This window comes from Colossoma macropomum, unplaced genomic scaffold (assembly GCF_904425465.1).
Source record: "Colossoma macropomum unplaced genomic scaffold, Colossoma_macropomum, whole genome shotgun sequence".
NCBI lineage: Eukaryota > Metazoa > Chordata > Actinopteri > Characiformes > Serrasalmidae > Colossoma > Colossoma macropomum.
The window spans coordinates 37,897,052-37,915,202 of record NW_023494787.1 but is presented as its reverse complement, the minus strand read 5'-3'; the positions used below and the strand labels follow the sequence as shown (position 1 = coordinate 37,915,202).

The 18,151-nt window shown below is 37.8% G+C and overlaps 1 protein-coding gene across 4 annotated transcripts; it reads right to left on the bottom strand.

Annotated features, from left to right (window-relative positions):
- Positions 1 to 1,876: 1,876 nt before the first annotated feature.
- ccdc106b (coiled-coil domain containing 106b) lies at positions 1,877 to 14,146 on the bottom strand. 4 transcript variants are annotated; one of them, XM_036567240.1, is made up of 7 exons: positions 13,916 to 14,038; positions 13,399 to 13,485; positions 12,344 to 12,442; positions 10,836 to 11,030; positions 9,069 to 9,227; positions 6,334 to 6,537; positions 1,877 to 3,720 (listed from the first exon to the last, which is right to left on the bottom strand). In XM_036567240.1, exons 2-7 carry the CDS (start codon positions 13,433 to 13,435, stop codon positions 3,404 to 3,406), a joined length of 1,011 nt encoding a protein of 336 aa, XP_036423133.1. In that variant the 5' UTR covers positions 13,436 to 13,485; positions 13,916 to 14,038; the 3' UTR covers positions 1,877 to 3,403. The 4 variants fall into 4 exon arrangements, with proteins under 4 accessions (XP_036423133.1, XP_036423134.1, XP_036423135.1 ...); XM_036567241.1 differs by having other exon boundaries at positions 10,836 to 11,027; XM_036567239.1 differs by lacking the exon at positions 13,916 to 14,038 and adding an exon at positions 14,045 to 14,146 and having other exon boundaries at positions 3,404 to 3,720.
- Positions 14,147 to 18,151: the final 4,005 nt, after the last annotated feature.

Genomic DNA, 18,151 nt, shown 5'->3' with positions numbered 1-18,151 from the left:
TTGGTTTTCTAGTTGAAAATAAGTTAACACATCCTTTACAGAGAACACACATCTCCACATTTTAATATACAATGACGTTTTTTGCTACCTGTGCAAAGGTAACAGTACATTTTAAATTTATTGTTGTCCAAGATATTAAACTTGGCAAATAAATATAATATGTGCATTAAAATTTGCAGAATATTCAAGTTTGACCTCACAAGGGGATGTGTTAACTTATTTTCACCATCATTTGACCAGTAGTGTTCAAACTTCTGACTGTAAGTGCAAGTATGGGTATTGTTATGGTGGATGTGCCAAAATAAAATAAATGAACAATGAAAGCCAAAATGTATATACTTATTCAAGTATTCACGCTTTTCCGATACATAATATATTGTGGCTTTAGCAAAGAAGAAGACGTGTGAAACACAGTGCGTTAAGCGAATGCTCTTTTATTGAACACAGCAGCAGAGAACCTCCACTCAGCACTAGCTGACACAGCCTGGAAGCAGGCAGGTCACTTCTAGCCACACAATTCAACTTGAGGGTAGGAACAAACACTGCATTACTACCACACAGCAAAGCATAGAATAGCAAAAGTAACATGTCTACATGTCCCCAAGCTAACAGCCACAAATACTTAAAAGAATAAAGTCTCTTTTACTGCAAGTCCAGTGTGTCTACAGTGCCCTGCATGTTGCATCTCTAAAGTAAATAAAGTAAATTAAAAAATGTAAAAAAGGTTAAAGCTACAAGGTAGTTTTTAATTTTTGTCTTTTATTAAAGTTTCTTACAAAGCAGTGTATATGTGCATGCACACATTAGAAGTATTAAAAATAAACATAACTAAGTCAAAAACACTCTGTCCAAGAGTTATATTTAATAGTGAATAAAGTAACAGGCTTGTAGAAAGGAAAAAAAGAGGATCACAGATACGTTTAAAAAAAAGTTTCATATGCCTCGCTGCAGCCCAACTCAAACAGCTTTGCACTTTTGAAACTCACAAATAAAAAAGGTATCAATGTTTTCATATGAACCACTGTTCCACAGTGAGCTTGGTAAACTAAAAGACACTGTGTCAAATAAGTTCTGTGCTAAAGAACATCCTTATTGAACACGCTGGACAACTTGCTTATGCTGTCCAGCTAACTTAAAAATGCTGCTGAATTCTAATAAACTCTCATAAAACAAGAGCCACAAGGAACATGTTATGAATTCAGATTTTTGGCTTAACAAGCTGACTTTGGCTTTAACTTCAACTGGCGCAGAGTCTCCAACTCTCTGGATTTCCCACCAAAAGAACATTTACCAAGGCAGAACTCGCTCAGCTGATTACTTTAACTAAAAGAAGACCAACTAATGTGCAGAGAGTGTATTTTGGCTAATTGAGAAACACCACATACTGGGTAGTGTTGCTCACAGCTAGCTCAGAGTTGGTTTCATGAACATCTTTCCTGTAAAGTCTCATTTACAGCTTTAGCACTCATGAAGCAGCTCAGTTTTATATTAAAGTGATCCAGCTAACTAAATTAGCATCTATGAAGAACAGGGTCAAGATAATGGGTAACACCTACTAGGTTAGTGCACTGAATAGAGAAATCTGGATTACTGTTTGATGATCTCCTGAGCTTTAAAGGAGAATTCCACCCATTTTTCAAAATGTTTGCATAAATCAGTGGTTTAGATGTAAACAAGGTTTTTTTTTTTAGAGAGGTTTGATGTGAAGTGGTTCATTGTAGAGAAACTTACAGACTCTGATTTCTTTACAGTTGTGGTGACAGGAACCAGAGGTTGCCATGTCTACAACACAAATATAGCCATTTTATTTACTATCCAAAACACCAGTGAACCTACATGTGTCTTCTGTTTTTTTTAAATGTAACATTGCTGATGGTAAAATACTAGTAAATCAGAAAAAAAAAAAAATAACCGGGACTATTTTACCTTAGAAAACCCTTCACGTATCCCTCCACCATGAATAGTTTACAATATATTGATTGAATTACATTTTAGGCAAAAACATTACCACCAAACAACCATAAAACAAAAAGTCTCAGACATCAGGCTGAGTATTCATAACCACTTCATCTAATACCTTTCTGTGAGGGAGCTTTTAGAGGTGGACGTCTGGCTCCCATCACCCCCACTGTGAATAATTCTGACTCCGAGTTTCTCTACAACTCAGCATTTTACACCAACCTTTGCATCTCAACCGTTTAATTAAGCAGAAATTCTGAAAAATCAGTGGAGTTCTCCATTAAGAACTATTAGTACCTGGAAAAAAGTAGAAAGAACAAAACCAAAAGATAATCTCTCAGGACATTTCAATCCAATTTACAAAAAAGGTGCTCAGATAAACATTGACTTATCAACACAGTGTATTAAGACTTCAGTAATATAATAAGGCAGCACAGAGTTACAGTTTTTACTGATGTGTAATAACATTCAGTTAGCAAATACTATTCCTGAGCATAACCACATAACTGGTGTTTACATGGATGGGCTGCACAGGACTGAACTTTAGTATTAAAGTCAAGCTACCAAGAGTGGAAAATACTATGAGAAGTAAGCCAGTATGTTTTCTAGAGGTATTAAACTACATACAGTCAACAACACACACTCTCAAACTACTATTAACTGAAAAAGCTGGACAGCGTTGATTACCTCTACTAGCTTCTACCGTGAACTACTGCTTTTTTTAGTGTTATTTCTAAGTGCTTTCTGGCCATATTTTCCAGTGGATCTCCTGACAGCAGGTAATAATTCAAAACAAATCTTTTTGACCCCATCTCATCTTGGCTTCAGACTTAAGACAGGAACGTAATTTAATAATTTAACTTCATAAATGTAAATCAGAAAGATTAACAAGTGCTAGGGAAAAAAAGAACATGCACTCCATTGGGGAGTGAGGAAGGCAGCAGTAACATTTTTTCCAAATAATAATAATAAAGATGTACAAAAATATAGATAGCCCTTAAATACAATGACAGACTGCTTTCTTCACAAGTCTTTAAACTCATTTTTTTATGTTCTCTATCATTTTCCTGCTTCTGCTCCCCACACCCTAAAATTCTATCAGTGCTCAGTTTTATTCTTCAGCTTTACACCCTCATGCTGTCTTACATGGACACTGGTGCACTCAAACTATTACAAATGACAAACCACCTTCCATCGCTCCTACAACCAAACCATTAGTAATCACAAACAAACATTCCAGTAATCACATAAATCACCATCACAAGCATGTGATGATCAATCAGAAGAAATGCCACAAACCTTGGACTTTAATGTATTTTCGTCCAAATAATGAACAGGTGAGGTAGAAAAAAAATATAAACCCAGCATAGCTGCTTGTTTTGACAACATGGATGGCTTCTCCTCTTATCACTCGCTTCAGTGAGTTTAAGAGGTTTTTGGTGAATCAGTTCCTGAATCTGTAGGAGATGGGCAATAGGAGGCTGCTTTTCTTCCAAGCCTGGACCTTGGCGTGAGCAGTCTCATCGAGGGCCTTGTAACAGCGCCGTGCGTAGTCCAGAAGCTTCTCCTTGGAGGAATCGAACTCTCCAACCTCTGCCACTTTCTCAGGGGCAACCAGCAGCAGCTCAGCGATGGGAGTGGTGGAAGCCACAGTGTTACGGTCAACCCCGTGAACCTGGAAGGCTCTGGACATGCTCTTCAGTTTCTGGTAAGTGACCAGAATCTTCTTGTAGCGATGCAGAACTCCAGCAGGATCTTTTACTGCAATAAAAAACAACAACAAAAAAAACATATTAGTGGTAGTAAATCATGAGCTAACGATAACCACAGTTACAAAACCCAGTGATAATCATACTGTTTAAATTGTGACTATTTCAATAACCATGCAGGATTACATCTCTTTAACTAGTTACATTGGAGGTAAACAGCATTCTGGAAACCATATACCTGGGGCCTGTCTCAAGAAGAATGTTGAACCCAGACAGGGTTCCAGACTAAGTTTCAGCTTCAAAAAACTTAAAAAATGTAACAGCGGTAAAGGTGTGGTTTCATGACGGCAGTTTACAATGTTCTCTATTCTTAGATACTCAAGCTCTGATTAATCCTTGTGTGCATGCACACGAAATGTGATGTTTATGAAGAACAGACAGTTGCATAAAACATGAGGAGTGGCTTATTTTTTAAAAAAGTGAAAAGAACTCATACTACATAAAATGTAGAGCATCCATAGTGGTAAAATGAAGCACCTTTGCCATTGCCACCATTTTAGTGCTTTTTTATGTTATGTAGTATGATTCGTTTCATTGGCTGAAAAGCAACACCCCCTCCCCCACCACGACTGACACCACAAATGTTACAAGGAGAAGGGGGGGGGGGAAGTGACCCAAATGACCAGCGCGGTCCATGTCCTGGAGGAAATTAGGCAAGTTGCCATGGCAGTTTTTTCTTGTAAGAAGTCATCCACCATCTTAATTTAGAAAATTCAGGTTTAGATAGAACTAGGCCTTAAGTTAGCTGGCTAAGAAAGAAGTCCTGCTTTGCAAGGCAGACCTTAGGACGACACGTTTTAACACAGCTGTAATCTAAACAGCAGACGTGCCAATGATCATTTGTATTTACTTAAACTGTAGTAGATTTTTTGGTGCCATAAACACAAAAGAAAATAAATCTATTTGTATAATAGTGGTAAAATGTAAGATTGTCACTATTGATTAAATTAAAAATTGAGTAATCAACAGATTATTCTGAGAATTAGTGACGTATTCAGAGTCAGGTATTCAGAAAGAAAAAATATATAATAAATACAGACATACAATGTGGAAAACATGCACCTAAATGCATGCGTATCGGGATCCATTTCTTATTTCAAGAGAGAGATTTTAAAATATACATTATTCACTGAGAAATTGTTTTTGATTACTTTTAATTATCTAATTGAGTTTAATAAATGAATCCTGACAATTCTGAGAATATCATTTAAGGGTGTGTCTGCCTTGGTCCCGAGCAAAGCAGAAAATGATACACTGTTGAGTTTTACTTCTGGTTATGCCTGGCCCACACTACAGGATTTCAAAAATCCTAACCGACGTTGAAAACGTGAGAGACCCCACACATAATAATATGTTTCACTGATTTTTCTGTCCTTGATCATTGTTAGCTATCAAAAAACCCATACTACATGATCTGCCCTGAATGAAACACCACAAACTTTCAGATTATACACACCAACAAGAGTCCCGACTAATGGTTCCAATTCACAAAACCTCATGGGAGTTTCTTGCAAACTTATGTGACTTTAGATTTAAACAAATACGGCGGATGACAGTGAGGCTATTGCTATGCTGGTGGTGTGTGCTTTCTGCAATTAAAAAGCCCAGCGAAAGAAAAAAAATGTGGATGAAGCCATTCCTGAAAATAAAGCGTCAGCTGGGTGTTTACATGCTGGAACGAGAGTGTGAGGTGAATACATACATACATACATACATATACATACATATATACACATATATATATATATATATATATATATATATATATATATATATATATATATATATATATATATATATATATATATATGCTTGATTTAGCCATCATGCTTACAACTTCTTCCAGACAAAACGACGTTCAGTTCAGCTCAACTCTCATTGGTTGGCCGTTTTTAAGGCATGACATCAACTTGCGTTTCACACCAGAGAATTGGTGTCCACCCCGCACTACAGGATACTGAGTCGTAAACATTGAACAACAAAAATCATACTAATAAAAGCTCACAACTGATTGGGCAGATTTAATGACTTACAACAACTGAGACAATGTCCACCCAATCATACTGTTTTCTGTTCTGCCTGTGCTTGTGGGTTCTATTTGTGTCTTGTTTTGTCTGTCTTGTGATAATACAGCAATAAGCCATGAGACTTCCTGCGTTACTGTGGTGAAATCCCTGTAACACCTCATACTTCAAACAAACCACACCAGTTCCTTTTGAAGCAAATTGACCCGATCTGCTCAGTGGGTCTCGGCCTGCTTATTTGGTGCACCGTTCGGTTCGGACAGCTGCAGTATCACTGCATTAAGAAAGCAATCGCACCAGGGTTCGTTTCGAGTCAAACCTGTCAGGTCTCAATGTGTATTTGTGCTTTTTAAACATTTTCAGTAAATTTTATTGATACTGAGATAACAGACAACTATAATAATTTTGGTTGCTGATATATGATGGGGAAATTTTCTTCCATTAATATTTTCAAATTTTCATACATTTCTTTTCATCCATTCCAACAACCAGACATCAAGAACCCCATATTGTATACTTAGGATACGCTTATAATGACATACTGGTGTATGTGTTGCACCAATGTTGATGGCTCTCCTCACCTCTTTGTCTTTCCATGCTGCGTGCAATGCGGAACACCCGGGTTCGCTTCACTCTTGTCTGCCCACCGTTTGACCTGCTACTCAACTTGCTTCTTTTGGAGCTTTTGCTGTCAGACTCATCATCCGATACAATCTGCTCCTCTTCAAGGTAGCCATCCTCCTCCAGGTACTCTTCCTCCTCTATTACCTCCTCCTCATCCTCGTCTAAAGAACAGAAAAGACATAATAGCAAGATCCATAGTGAAAATTGTCATACAGCCCAGTCTTATCCCAGAGCCCTGTATTTTCGATAACATCAGAAACAAAGACTTCTATATTTTCTCACACCATCAATCACAATGGCCCTTATTCATTAAAGTTGCACTTAGAGGGGGCAGATTTGACCACCATAAATGAAGTATGAAACTCATATGACGTGGAAACAAGTGGGGATTTAGAGCACAAATGATCAATCAGCTTCAGTGCCTTAAATCCAGCCAACACCTACTAGCACCTCATTTACATAACATTTACATAAAGTGTGGCCTAATCCATGCAGATGTTTCAGTAGGAAGCCAATAAAATGAAAGAATGCGGTGGCTCATGAGCCAATGGCTGTGCTCATAGGTGGTTTTAAGGTTGAGCTGTGAGTGCACTGCTCCCCCTACTGAACAAACTTTATAGTGTTAAAATTACAAAGGCTTGAAAGAATAAAATGTGAAATAAACAAGAAGTCCTTATTTTGAAACAGTAGAAAACTGATGGTATTTCCTAAAGCAACATATTAAAACTCGGAAGTATTGCAGAGCATGTGATACTTCTGCAGTAGCTGCATTTTGTATTTTTTGGTTGTGGTATAAAACAAAAGCAATATTGTAATATGTCTTTAAATGGTGCATGTAAAATCAGTACATCCAGTTTTGTACTGATTGCCATGTGCATAAATAATTAGTATTGTTATTTTCTATTTTTATTCTTACTAGTGGTATTATGGATGACACTGATAATAGATTTGGTTAGTTAGCTGAAAATCCAGCATTTTTTCAGGTTGTTAAACGTTTACACTCAAAGGTACGCGCTCGTACTAGATGTGATCAGATCATACAGATTAAACCAATGAATCACACACCTGTCCGTGAATTTTGCATGTGCTCATTTAACTATCAGATTTGACCGTATTCAACTGATGAATAAGCAGAGTGTCTGTGACAGTGAAGGTGTGTACACATTAAAAGGCAGCCAAAATAAAATTAAAGCCAGATAAGGCCACATAGTTTGAACAGACAGTTGTCCTTTCTGGAATATATCGTATAGTATCATATTGTCATACCGTGATTAGCATGTTAGCTTGAGGTTAGTATGTTAACTTAGGACTAACACATTAGACCCTAATATGCGCATTCGAATGGGACACTATAATGCAGAGGCTTTTGTTTCTAATTGTTTTTTTTGTTTTTTTTTTTTTTAAGTTGAAAGCTCTAAAATTATAAAGAGACACATTAACATGAAGCACATATTTTCAACCACTGCTTATTTCTGCTGTATCAAAACTTATTGAATTGAGACATCACTGTATTGTATAGAACTCTAAAATTTGTGAATCATTACACCCCTAGTTGTTTCATTTATTAATGGTCAGCAATGGTCATGTTACATGTTACCAACTCTGGGGGCCAAATGTATGAAGGGTGTGTACACATAAAATGACGCCGATCAACTATCTACATAAAAAATCATTTGTGAAAGTGAAACTTGACATGAAAATGTGTATTCTCTCTATTCTCTGGAGGTGAAGAATGCGTAATTTGGGGGAGAATGGGAATTACTTAAAACAGGTGTAACGGAGAGGTACTACAGAATTCACTGGAAATGTGACTTTCTGGTCTGTAATCCAGGTCTGGAGTCCGGTAAAAGTGCACATTTCATGCTTTTTGAACTGATGGAGAAATTGAATGTACATTTTGCTGCTTGACATTATTCTGATTTCCCTGGTTAAAGAAGTGCTTGATTTTTTTTTTTTTCATGTATACAAACATACTTGGATAAAAGAAATATGACCGCTTCCCCATATTATCAACGTGTGCTCATTACTGTTGACTGTGGTTGTGCCACTGGAGGACTAATCAGATGGTTTTTGATTTGATGATTGATTTTGGCCAATGATGTGTGTTTTCTAACCTTTTCTAGGTAAATACATGTACACATCAGTTTGATGGTGGTGGTGGTGGTGGGGGGGTATTAAAGACCCTGTCTACTCATTTTCATGATCTTCTATTATCTATAGTTGTTGTGATATTTGTACTTGCTCTCCTGCTGCTCCAAGTCCCAGCCAAAACTCCCAGCAAACAGGCTGTTTAAGCTTTTCTAAATTTGTTAAGGTGCTTGACATGAAGGTTTATTAAACTGTTTATTAAACTTGCTTTAACCACCTGTTGCAGGATCCTACTACAAGCATTAGCTTCATTTATGAGAGCTCGAAAACTAGTGGTCCACCTTAATTGTAGGAATAAAATCAAACGTGTAGAGCTGAACCACACCAATCGGCGATGTCAGTCACAACTGGCAAAGGGTTGTTTATGTTGTTTGTGATCTAACATGCCCACACAGGCAGCAGCTTGGAAATTTTGGAGCATATCTACTATTAAATTGTAAATTTCTTGAATATAAAACTGGTAAACACTTACTCCATGGCATAACTTTACTATTAAAACAAAATTTTAATCTCTGAAACCATGCTGACAGGGGCTGTGACTAACCTTGGACACTGCTGTTTCTTACTCTCCTTCGCTTTTGGTTGAGGTTGCGTGTGGGGACTTGGCCAGAGCGGGTCATCATGGGTGTTGGAGATGGGGTCGAGGCCCTGCGAGGGATGGTTTTCTTGGGAGTGCGTTGCTGTGGAACCTCAGGTTGATGGTCTGAGATGAAATATAATATAAAAGATCTTGAAGTATTCCTCCACAATTTTTCCCCTTAGATTTCACATGCAGACTAATGTTGTAGAGAAAACTTCAGCGTTTTTCAGCCTAATCTCCAACTGCTGCTTACAGTCTCCTACTACATGCAATAACTTCAATGTGTTATTTCCATGTACTTACAGAAGAACAGAAAAACTTTTGCTTCAAAATACAAATTACAACAAATGCCATTCGGCAGTCTCTGACATCTTTCAGTAAAATATATTTTGTAGAATACTTTCATGAACTCTTCAGAGTAAATTTCTAAATTAAGGTGGAAATCAAAATAATTTATTTAAGGAAAAATTACCAGTTTTCCAGAAGGAAGAATCTGCGGTAATATTTTACCAATACAGAATTTGGATTCAGTTCTCCCAGGTTCCTTATTGATCAAGCATAGATCAGAGAAAGCGAATGTGACCAAAATTGCTTTTTACAATATTTAAAAGTTGGGCAAAACTTCAAAACAGCAGTTTTGGTAAGACATTCTTTCATGCCCCATCTTAAGATCGGTGTAGTATTTCAAACTACTGTATTTGCAGAATTCAGCAACTTCTGAGTGGCTGTTATTACGAATGAGCTTTGGTTCAACTGGTACATTCTAGATTGTGAGGTTAGGTTGAAAAATACTGGAGTATTCCTTTAAATGGGAATGGATTTTTAACATTCAGTGATTTTAGTTAACATTTAGTTTTTTTTTTTTATTCTGAAGCGGGTGTTGGAAGTGACAAAACAGACAAAACGTCAGCTACATTTTAAGAGGAAACACACACTGGAGTCTGTGAGCTCAGCTTATGAATGAAAAACAAATTTACCTCAGAATATTTCAGCTCAACTCTGAGCTGAGACAAACATTTTGTAAAGTTGTCAAGCAAGCTGTCTTTCCAGCAGCTATTAGCAATGTTAGCTCAGTTTAAGTTTTTTGTTTATGCCACGTGCTCAGGGAATGATGACGTTCAGATGTCTGAACTTTAAATCTTCAGTCTGGAAGTTATTTGAACACATATGAATGTTTCTACATGCAAATATTGAGTTTCCTCACAGTTCAGCTAATTTACAGCAAAAGCAACTTTGTCTTTCAGTGGCATCTGATAAAGATATTTTTTAAGCATTGCCTTAAATGGCCTAAGTTGGCATACTGACTGGCTCAGATTAATGTTTTTTATTAATTTCATGGAAATTGTAGATCTTTAAGAAGGTTCACAGCTAAATGACCCAAACTAGGTGAGGAGGCGTGGTCCTGCCCTGCAGTGCCAACACAGCCAGGTCCCCACCAGCTGTGACAGTCCAAATGAACTCTGAGAGATGCAGTAATCAACCTTTTTAATTAAAAAAGCTCAGTATTTTGTAAGTGTAGTGCAAAATGTATTTTTGTTCTGAATGTTTATTTAGAGGGCTGGAAAATCAAAGCGATGTGACAGTGTGGCTGGTCCCCTTTCATAATGACAAATTTGAAAGACCACTCTTCATATATCATTAGTAAGCCACCTGGTCCTCCTACTGTTAAATCAGTCCCATGTAGTCCCTGCCTCTCATCTCTTTCCATCCCTCCCCAATCCTTTCCCTCACCACTCCTCTCCTGACTCTTGGTAGTGAAGATGAACCGGTCCAGCTGACAGCGCAGGAAGTCCCTTTCCTCTTCCAGGTCCTCAATGCGCTTCTGCAACCAGGAGTTCTTCTCCAGAGCGATCTGCAGCTGCGCACGAAGGTTGGACATCAGGAGGTATGGATTGCAGGGAGTAGCATGGCCTGAAGCCGTCTCTGCTGAAAACATGAGTAAAGGGTACAGAACACTGATACTCCATCAAGAGCCTGGGTATTGAATGTGTTTGACAGAGGGCTGCAGCAGAACGTAACTGTGCCTTGATTTAGGCATTCAAAGCAACTTCTGCTAATTCCTGTTTCAGATATACTACCTCTGCTTGATATGAGTGATGTAGCAACATGACTGCTACAGCTCGCACATACTGCCAATTTATACATACAGCTTTTTTTCCAAATGGATAAATAGTCAAATCAGTTACTTTCTCACTTTTTTAACTTTCTTACTTAAAAAGATCAAATTCATAAAAGTACATTTATCTAATATATTTGTTCACACTGGGCAGTTTTCTGATTGGGCAGCTATTTCAAGCCTGGAAGACCTAGAAATCTGTATAGTTTTTGTAGAGTTTTCATTTTATTTAAGCTTTTATTTGCAGTTTTTATTTCACTCTTATTGATTTTCATGGGTGATTTCACTCTATTTTACTGTATGGCCTGTTCTGTAAGTTTCATGTCTGGGACGCACTGCCACAATGAGCATCAATTTGAAAAGCAAGATGTTCAGTGTTGCTTACAATACACTGAGGCAGTATGTGTGAAACAGGCCTGAAAACCTATTACTATTTGAGAAGTTCGGAATTCAGACTCATCACTAGTAACGTCTCCTGAAATTCATTTGAAATGTGCTATGTGCATCTACATAGCTAGGTTATTAATTTTCTCCACTCTTGAGGTCCTCTAATTTTACACAAAATTTAGAAATTTCTTTGAGACTCAAAAAGCTAAATTATTATAGAACGGAAGACTGAGAAAGTGATGACACCAATGCAAATTAATAACAGATCATTTAGTACAGGAAAAAAGTGATACGACATGAAAAATACTAGCTACCAACAGTGCTAATAGAACAATAATTTTATGGAATGTGACTTGCTTTAAGTAATGAAAGTGAAACACACAATCTACAACTAACTATACAAATGTTTTAGCAGCCTTACCTATAAAAGTGGAGACCCATTAATTGTTGAGTTCACTGAGTGTTTAATATTAGTAGTTGATGATTAGTTGGTCATTTCTAGGCACCTTTAAAAATCAACCTACTTCTTAAGTGTTTTAGTTCAAGACCAACTGCTATCACTGATGTGAATTTAGACCAAATTTAATTAACACATGACAATCTACAATCTACAGCCAAGACGTGGCGAATGGTTAAATGAACAAAAAATATACAGACTATATTCTATATTTAGTAACCTTATTTTATGCATGGTCATTTCATACACTTCTCCAGCAAAGAAAGAGAACTACTTTACCATCAAACACATGATCATTCTGGTTGTAAAAAACAGTCTGTCCCATATTATTGTCTTCAAAGGGAATAGAGATTTCATAGCCATCCTCATTTTTCAAATCTGTCAGGAAAATGGAAACACCACCAGTAAAGCATCGCAAATGTTTCTCTAATAACAAAAATCAAACATTAGGACAGATTCAGCAAATGTTCAATTTTTTGTCTCCTGATGTCAAAGAGGTCATAATACATTTAATTGCCTCCCTTACCTACCTACCTTGTACCAGGAGCACCACTGAGCAAGTATTATTTGGGTGGTGGATCTTTCTCAACACTGCCGTGACTGTTAATGTGTCTATATACAGCAGTGTTACTTGAGTTAAAGACCTCATTGTCACAGATGGATTGAGAATATCCAGCCAACAGTGTCCTACGACCACTGAGGAAGGACTAGGGCAGGGGTGGTAAACTGCAGCCGTGGGGGGCCAGTGTCTAGCACAGTTTGGTGATTTTCCTGCTCTTAACACACCCACTACACAATAGCAATAAGCTGCTGAGGTGAATCGCGTGTGTTTGAGTAGGAAAACCACCAACCTGTGCTGGACTCTGGCCCTACAGGACAAGACTTCTCCACCCCTGAACTATAGGACGACTAACACCAACAGTGCAGCAACAGATGAGCTACTGTCTCTACAAGGTGGACCCACAAGGTGTGTCTAATAGAGTGGAGAGTGAGTGGACACAGTGTTTGAAAACTCCAGCAACACTGCAGTGCTGAGAATGATCCACCACACAAATAATACCTGCACAGTGGTGGACCTGACCATTAATGAATAAAATGCACCTATATGGAAAGTGGACCTGACAAAATATACAATGAGTGAAGCCTGCATTTTGGCCATACATGTAAGGCCAAACTGCAATATTTTGACCCGACTGGCGCCAATTAGAAGGCAAATCAGCTATTATTGAGTTAAAACTTTGGAGGCCGAGCCTGTAAAGGCGTTAGAGAACATAGACACATGTGCCCCTAGTCAGTAACAGCTCTCTTCAGAGCTGTGCTTGCTGTTCATTTACCTGTTGAGTTCCTCGTGCTTCTCTGCGGGTCAGTCATTATTTCAGTTTGCCATGGATCTTCTCGCAAGTCACAACCACGCCTGCAAGCTGCAATTAGACACAGGCTCTCTCAGAAAGAAGCTACTCTGGCCTGACCTTAGATAACAACTTAACAGGCAAACAAGTTTCTTCGTCAAAATGATCAAAACTCTACAAACACAACGTTAGTTAACTAAGGGGCGCAGATTCTGTAAGTTAGCTAACCTAGCTAGAAAGCTCAGAAAGCCCAGAACCCACTCGCTAAAAATGAGCAAGTTAACAACACGTGAACTACATTACTACAAACAACCGCTAGCATAAATAACCCATAATAACGAGGCTAACACAACTGACAGAGTAGTTTAACTCCATATCACGCCAATAACGACATGGTCGGCAAACCCACCAATGGTAGAAAAACAAACAAACCCACACAAACTGCTCGTTATGTTATTACAGAAAGAAAACACTGCTTAACCACGAAGTTAGTTAACGTTACCAGTCAAACACGGGCTTCAGCCCAGTTGTTTTCCTTTACATTGGCATCAAATGAGCGGTCTGACAGTTACTTCACACTAACTATGCTACTCACAGAATTAACTTTATTTAACTTGTTTGCTAAACTAACCATGAACGACTGAGTCGCCTGCTCGGTGAGTGGAGTCCACGATAAGTCTGTTGTTGTTTTTATAGATCGCTATAACAAACTCACTGAGCGGCGTGAGAAAAAGACCAGCCCCGGTCGATCCGCATGTTCTGTGAATCGTTTTTACGCCTCTTTCATAAATCAGAGCAAAAGACAAAAGGACCGCCCTCCCAAGATCCTTCACCGCGCATGCGCAGAAGGGTCTTCATATATTTGGGTTTATTTATTTATATGTTTTTTTTTTGTTTTTTTTTGTTTTTTTTTTTACATTTTACTTTAAATAAAAGCCACATCTATACAGAGACGAATAAGAATATAAGGACAAGAGAGGAGAAAATAAGTTACATATGCGCATTAAATGAAAACATTGTTTTTATTGCGGATAGTTTTTATAGCCTTTTTGATTTTGAATTTTCAATTGCCATTAAGCAGTGTTTGGATTTCAATATGCAGACTGAGATAAAAGTCCTCTTGTTACTGCATTCACAAATTAGCATTTATGAATACAGAATTTAGAACTGAAAAATCAATATTTGGGTTTTTGTACCACATTTGATGGTATAACAGTGGACAGGTTTAATACTTAATACTGATCATCGTTTAGCAACATAAAAATGTAGAGAATGCACAGTAAATAATGAACTGCAGCTTAATGCATCTGCAGGGATCTTCATTAAATGTATAAGGAATGAACCTTCCTGTTTTCAGCCCCCAAATTAATTGCACTTGATTTCCATGTCTGGCTATTTTGTATAAGTCACATGGGTATTTGTTTAAAATTATTATTATTTTGTAATTATTCTAGGTCTCCATTGTACAGTAGCATTCATAAGATACATTAGAGCCTAACAGCTACATTAAATTGCAGGAGTGCCTCTGTGAAACATCAACAATAAAAAAGAACAAAAGCACAGCAAAGGGGAGAATAAACACCATCTGATATAAACAAAATTGAAAAGCTTTACAAAATGTCTTGTTTTGTTGAAGGTGCAAGCGTATCAAAAACATAATATGTCTGTACAATGACATATGAAGGCATCTTCCTAGAAGATTTCATCTTATGTAGATACATTTAGCCATAATAATGACATTTAATATAAAGCACTCAGGGTTAAAGGGGATTTCCACCGATTTTTTACAATGTCTGCATAAATCAGTGGTTGAGATGCAAACAAAGTCATTCAGAGAAGTTTGATGTGAAATGGTTCACTTGCAGAGAAACTTAGTGACTGAGATTTCTTTACAGTGGTGGTGATGGAAACCAGAAGTTGCCATGTCTACAACACAAATATAGCCATTTTATTTACTATCCAGAACCACCAATGAACCTATACTTGGCTTCTTAGTAATTATATGTAATTATATGTAATGCTGATGATGGTAAAATAGTCCCAAATCTGAAACACTAAGTTTTCTTTGGGGACTATGTTGCCTTAATGCTTTGCATGTTTCCCTCCACCACTGATGGACTAAAGTAAATGGATTAAAATACATTCTAAGCCAAAACGTTATCACAAAACTATCATAAAACAATGAGTCAGACATCAGGCAGCATATGTGAGGGGGCTTTCAGAGTCTGGTTCCTATCAACACCACTGTGAGCAATTCTGACTCTGCAAGTTTCTCTAAAATGGAAGCCACGCTGACCGACATTGTTTGCATCTCAACCATTTAATTGTGTGGAATCCGTTTAAAAAGGCTAATCAAAAAGTCGTTTCACCTCATACTTTTACTCTCTAAACTCAAGATAATAATGCCCACTAGTGGGAGCCTAGCAGCGTACACTTATTTAAATGCTTGTGTCTTTTGTTTTCTGCCTCTCTTCAGCAGTTTGGGACTCAGGTGGAGTCAGATATCCAGCAGAGGTGGATCCGGAAGTCTCTCAGGTAAATGTAGCAGAGCCGAGGCCCAACACCTCCCGAGACGAAGAGCCATGAAACTGGACTACTGAACATTTTAGTGAAGCCTCGAAAGGGTAAGTTTCACTAAGGAGATCATTACCGATGACATATTCGACACCATTACAGCCTCTGTTCACTCGCTAAAGAGTGTTTCTTTCGTTCCTGTCAGTTAACCGAACAGACGACACCGCGGACTGGAAACTCAACCCTTTATCAACTGTTCCGCTTTAACTGTGTAGTCCAAACCTCCGACTAGGACAAAGTGCAGAAACACTCATTAACATCTACCTGTAGGTCAGAAGGCTATAACAATCTGCTCCTGCAATCAAATATTCTTGAGACGTGATGATTACTTTGAGAATTAGGCTGCGAGGCGGTCTTAAAGGAGTAGTTCAGTCAAAAAGCTAAAATTGCTAATGATGAATGAAAGTGTATGGACACCCAGATAGCAGCGTATCGGTCCGCTTCTGTTTAATGCTGCTGGTCCTTAAATCACACTTACATGTTTACTGAGATTTTTTTGAAAATATAAATAGGTATATACATTAACGGAATGTCACCATCAAAAAGTGTGCAAAACTCTTATAAGTGGAGTGTACTTCAAGGGGTAATATCCTTTAAGCCTTTATGTCAGTTTATCATAGAGGTGGGCGATATGGCAAAAATACAACGGTGCGATACTTTCAATTTTCAACTGAATACAGTTATTTTTATTTATTATTTCATACAAAATCTAGTTAAACTGGACTAGTTGTGCTCTCTTTATAATGAAATGTGCAGTTGGTCAGTGATATACAAGTACTGATATACACTATATGTTCAGAAAAGCATATTGTATTGCATTTTGACATAATTTATCACAATAACGATATTTATTATCATATTGCCCAGCCCTAATTTATCCATACGTGTGATATATTGTCTGTTTTTGCCACCTATTAACAAATACTTTTTCTCTCTCATTTAAAGCTAGTATTTTTTTTCTAGTATTTAAATTTGTCTTGCACTTTCCGGCCACTATTTTATAAAAGGAGGCTACCAATTTCATGTTATTACTTTTGTGCTGGCTATCAGCAGTATCCTTCTTAAATATTTGTCATCATCCATAACATCAGATTAATCAGACTAAATACAGTTCAATTTCTCTACATCGAAAATCCTGGTCTCTTTAACAAAACATGTTATGTTTGCTTCCACCAGATTCCACAAAGTTGGCATGAGCACCTGCACTGGCCTGTCCCACTGCAAAGTGGCGCTGGCCTTTGCCGTAATTTTTGACCTGCTGGGGGTCGTAGCCTTGCTTCTGGGGGTATTTGTTCCACTGGAGGTGAAGGGGAGAGACTTCGGTGACCTGCTGGTATACACAGGAGCACTGATGGTGCTGATGTCGCTTGGCGGCTGGGTTATGTGGTACAGTGGCAACATTGAGGGTCTGTCGTCCAGCAAGGAGATGGGCCACATTGGCAATGCAGTGGACCGCCTTGCACGTACCCTTAGCCGGAAAATGCGCACCCACACGCTTAGGGGCCACAGGGGTCCCTGAGGTGGATTGATGGAATTCCTCACCAAAGTGCCTGGGTAAAGAAACATTTCAAATGATTTTCCAATCATAACGAAACCTCATAACTCATTTTTTGCCATAATATAATAGGATTGATTACACAGGCATACTTTATTGTCAATTTTAAATCAACAGTGATCAAAAGTAGTCTTAGCAAAATCTCTGAATGCACTTTGTATCTTGTTTATTTATTTTCAAGTTAGGTTGGTCATTTATTCATTTGTGTCCATCTGAAAAGTGATAACAACCAGCAATTGCAACAGGTTTACTAACTAAATGATCTTGGCAAGTAAGGAAAATCTAAGTAAGGCGAGTAAAAGTACTCCAACATTAGTGGGACAAACAATATTGGCTCTTTCTTTTATATTTTGTGCATATCTCCTTTTTGGATGGCAGAGTAAGTCTTCTAGGTCTGAGTTTTCACAAACCCCATGCTCAGCCAGGTTTGTTGGATGTTCTCTTTCAAATGATCAGTGTGTGGCAGGTTTTCAACATGTCTTGCCTTTTTCCACCACTTAAGTGCATTTTTTCACACTTGATTTTGGAATTTTCACCATATCTTAACCCTGTCTCTCTATTTCAATAAGACACTATCATTTTTTTGTCAGATTAATTCAACTCAATATT

Coding starts and splice junctions, on each gene's coding strand:
- ccdc106b (XM_036567239.1), bottom strand. CDS start 13,435: ATGACTGACCCGCAGAGAAGCACGAGGAACTCAACAG. Junction 12,443..13,398: donor AAGCACGAGGAACTCAACAG/GTAAATGAACAG, acceptor TTTTCCTGACAG/ATTTGAAAAATGAGGATGGC. Junction 11,031..12,343: donor GAATGATCATGTGTTTGATG/GTAAAGTAGTTC, acceptor TCATGTTTTCAG/CAGAGACGGCTTCAGGCCAT.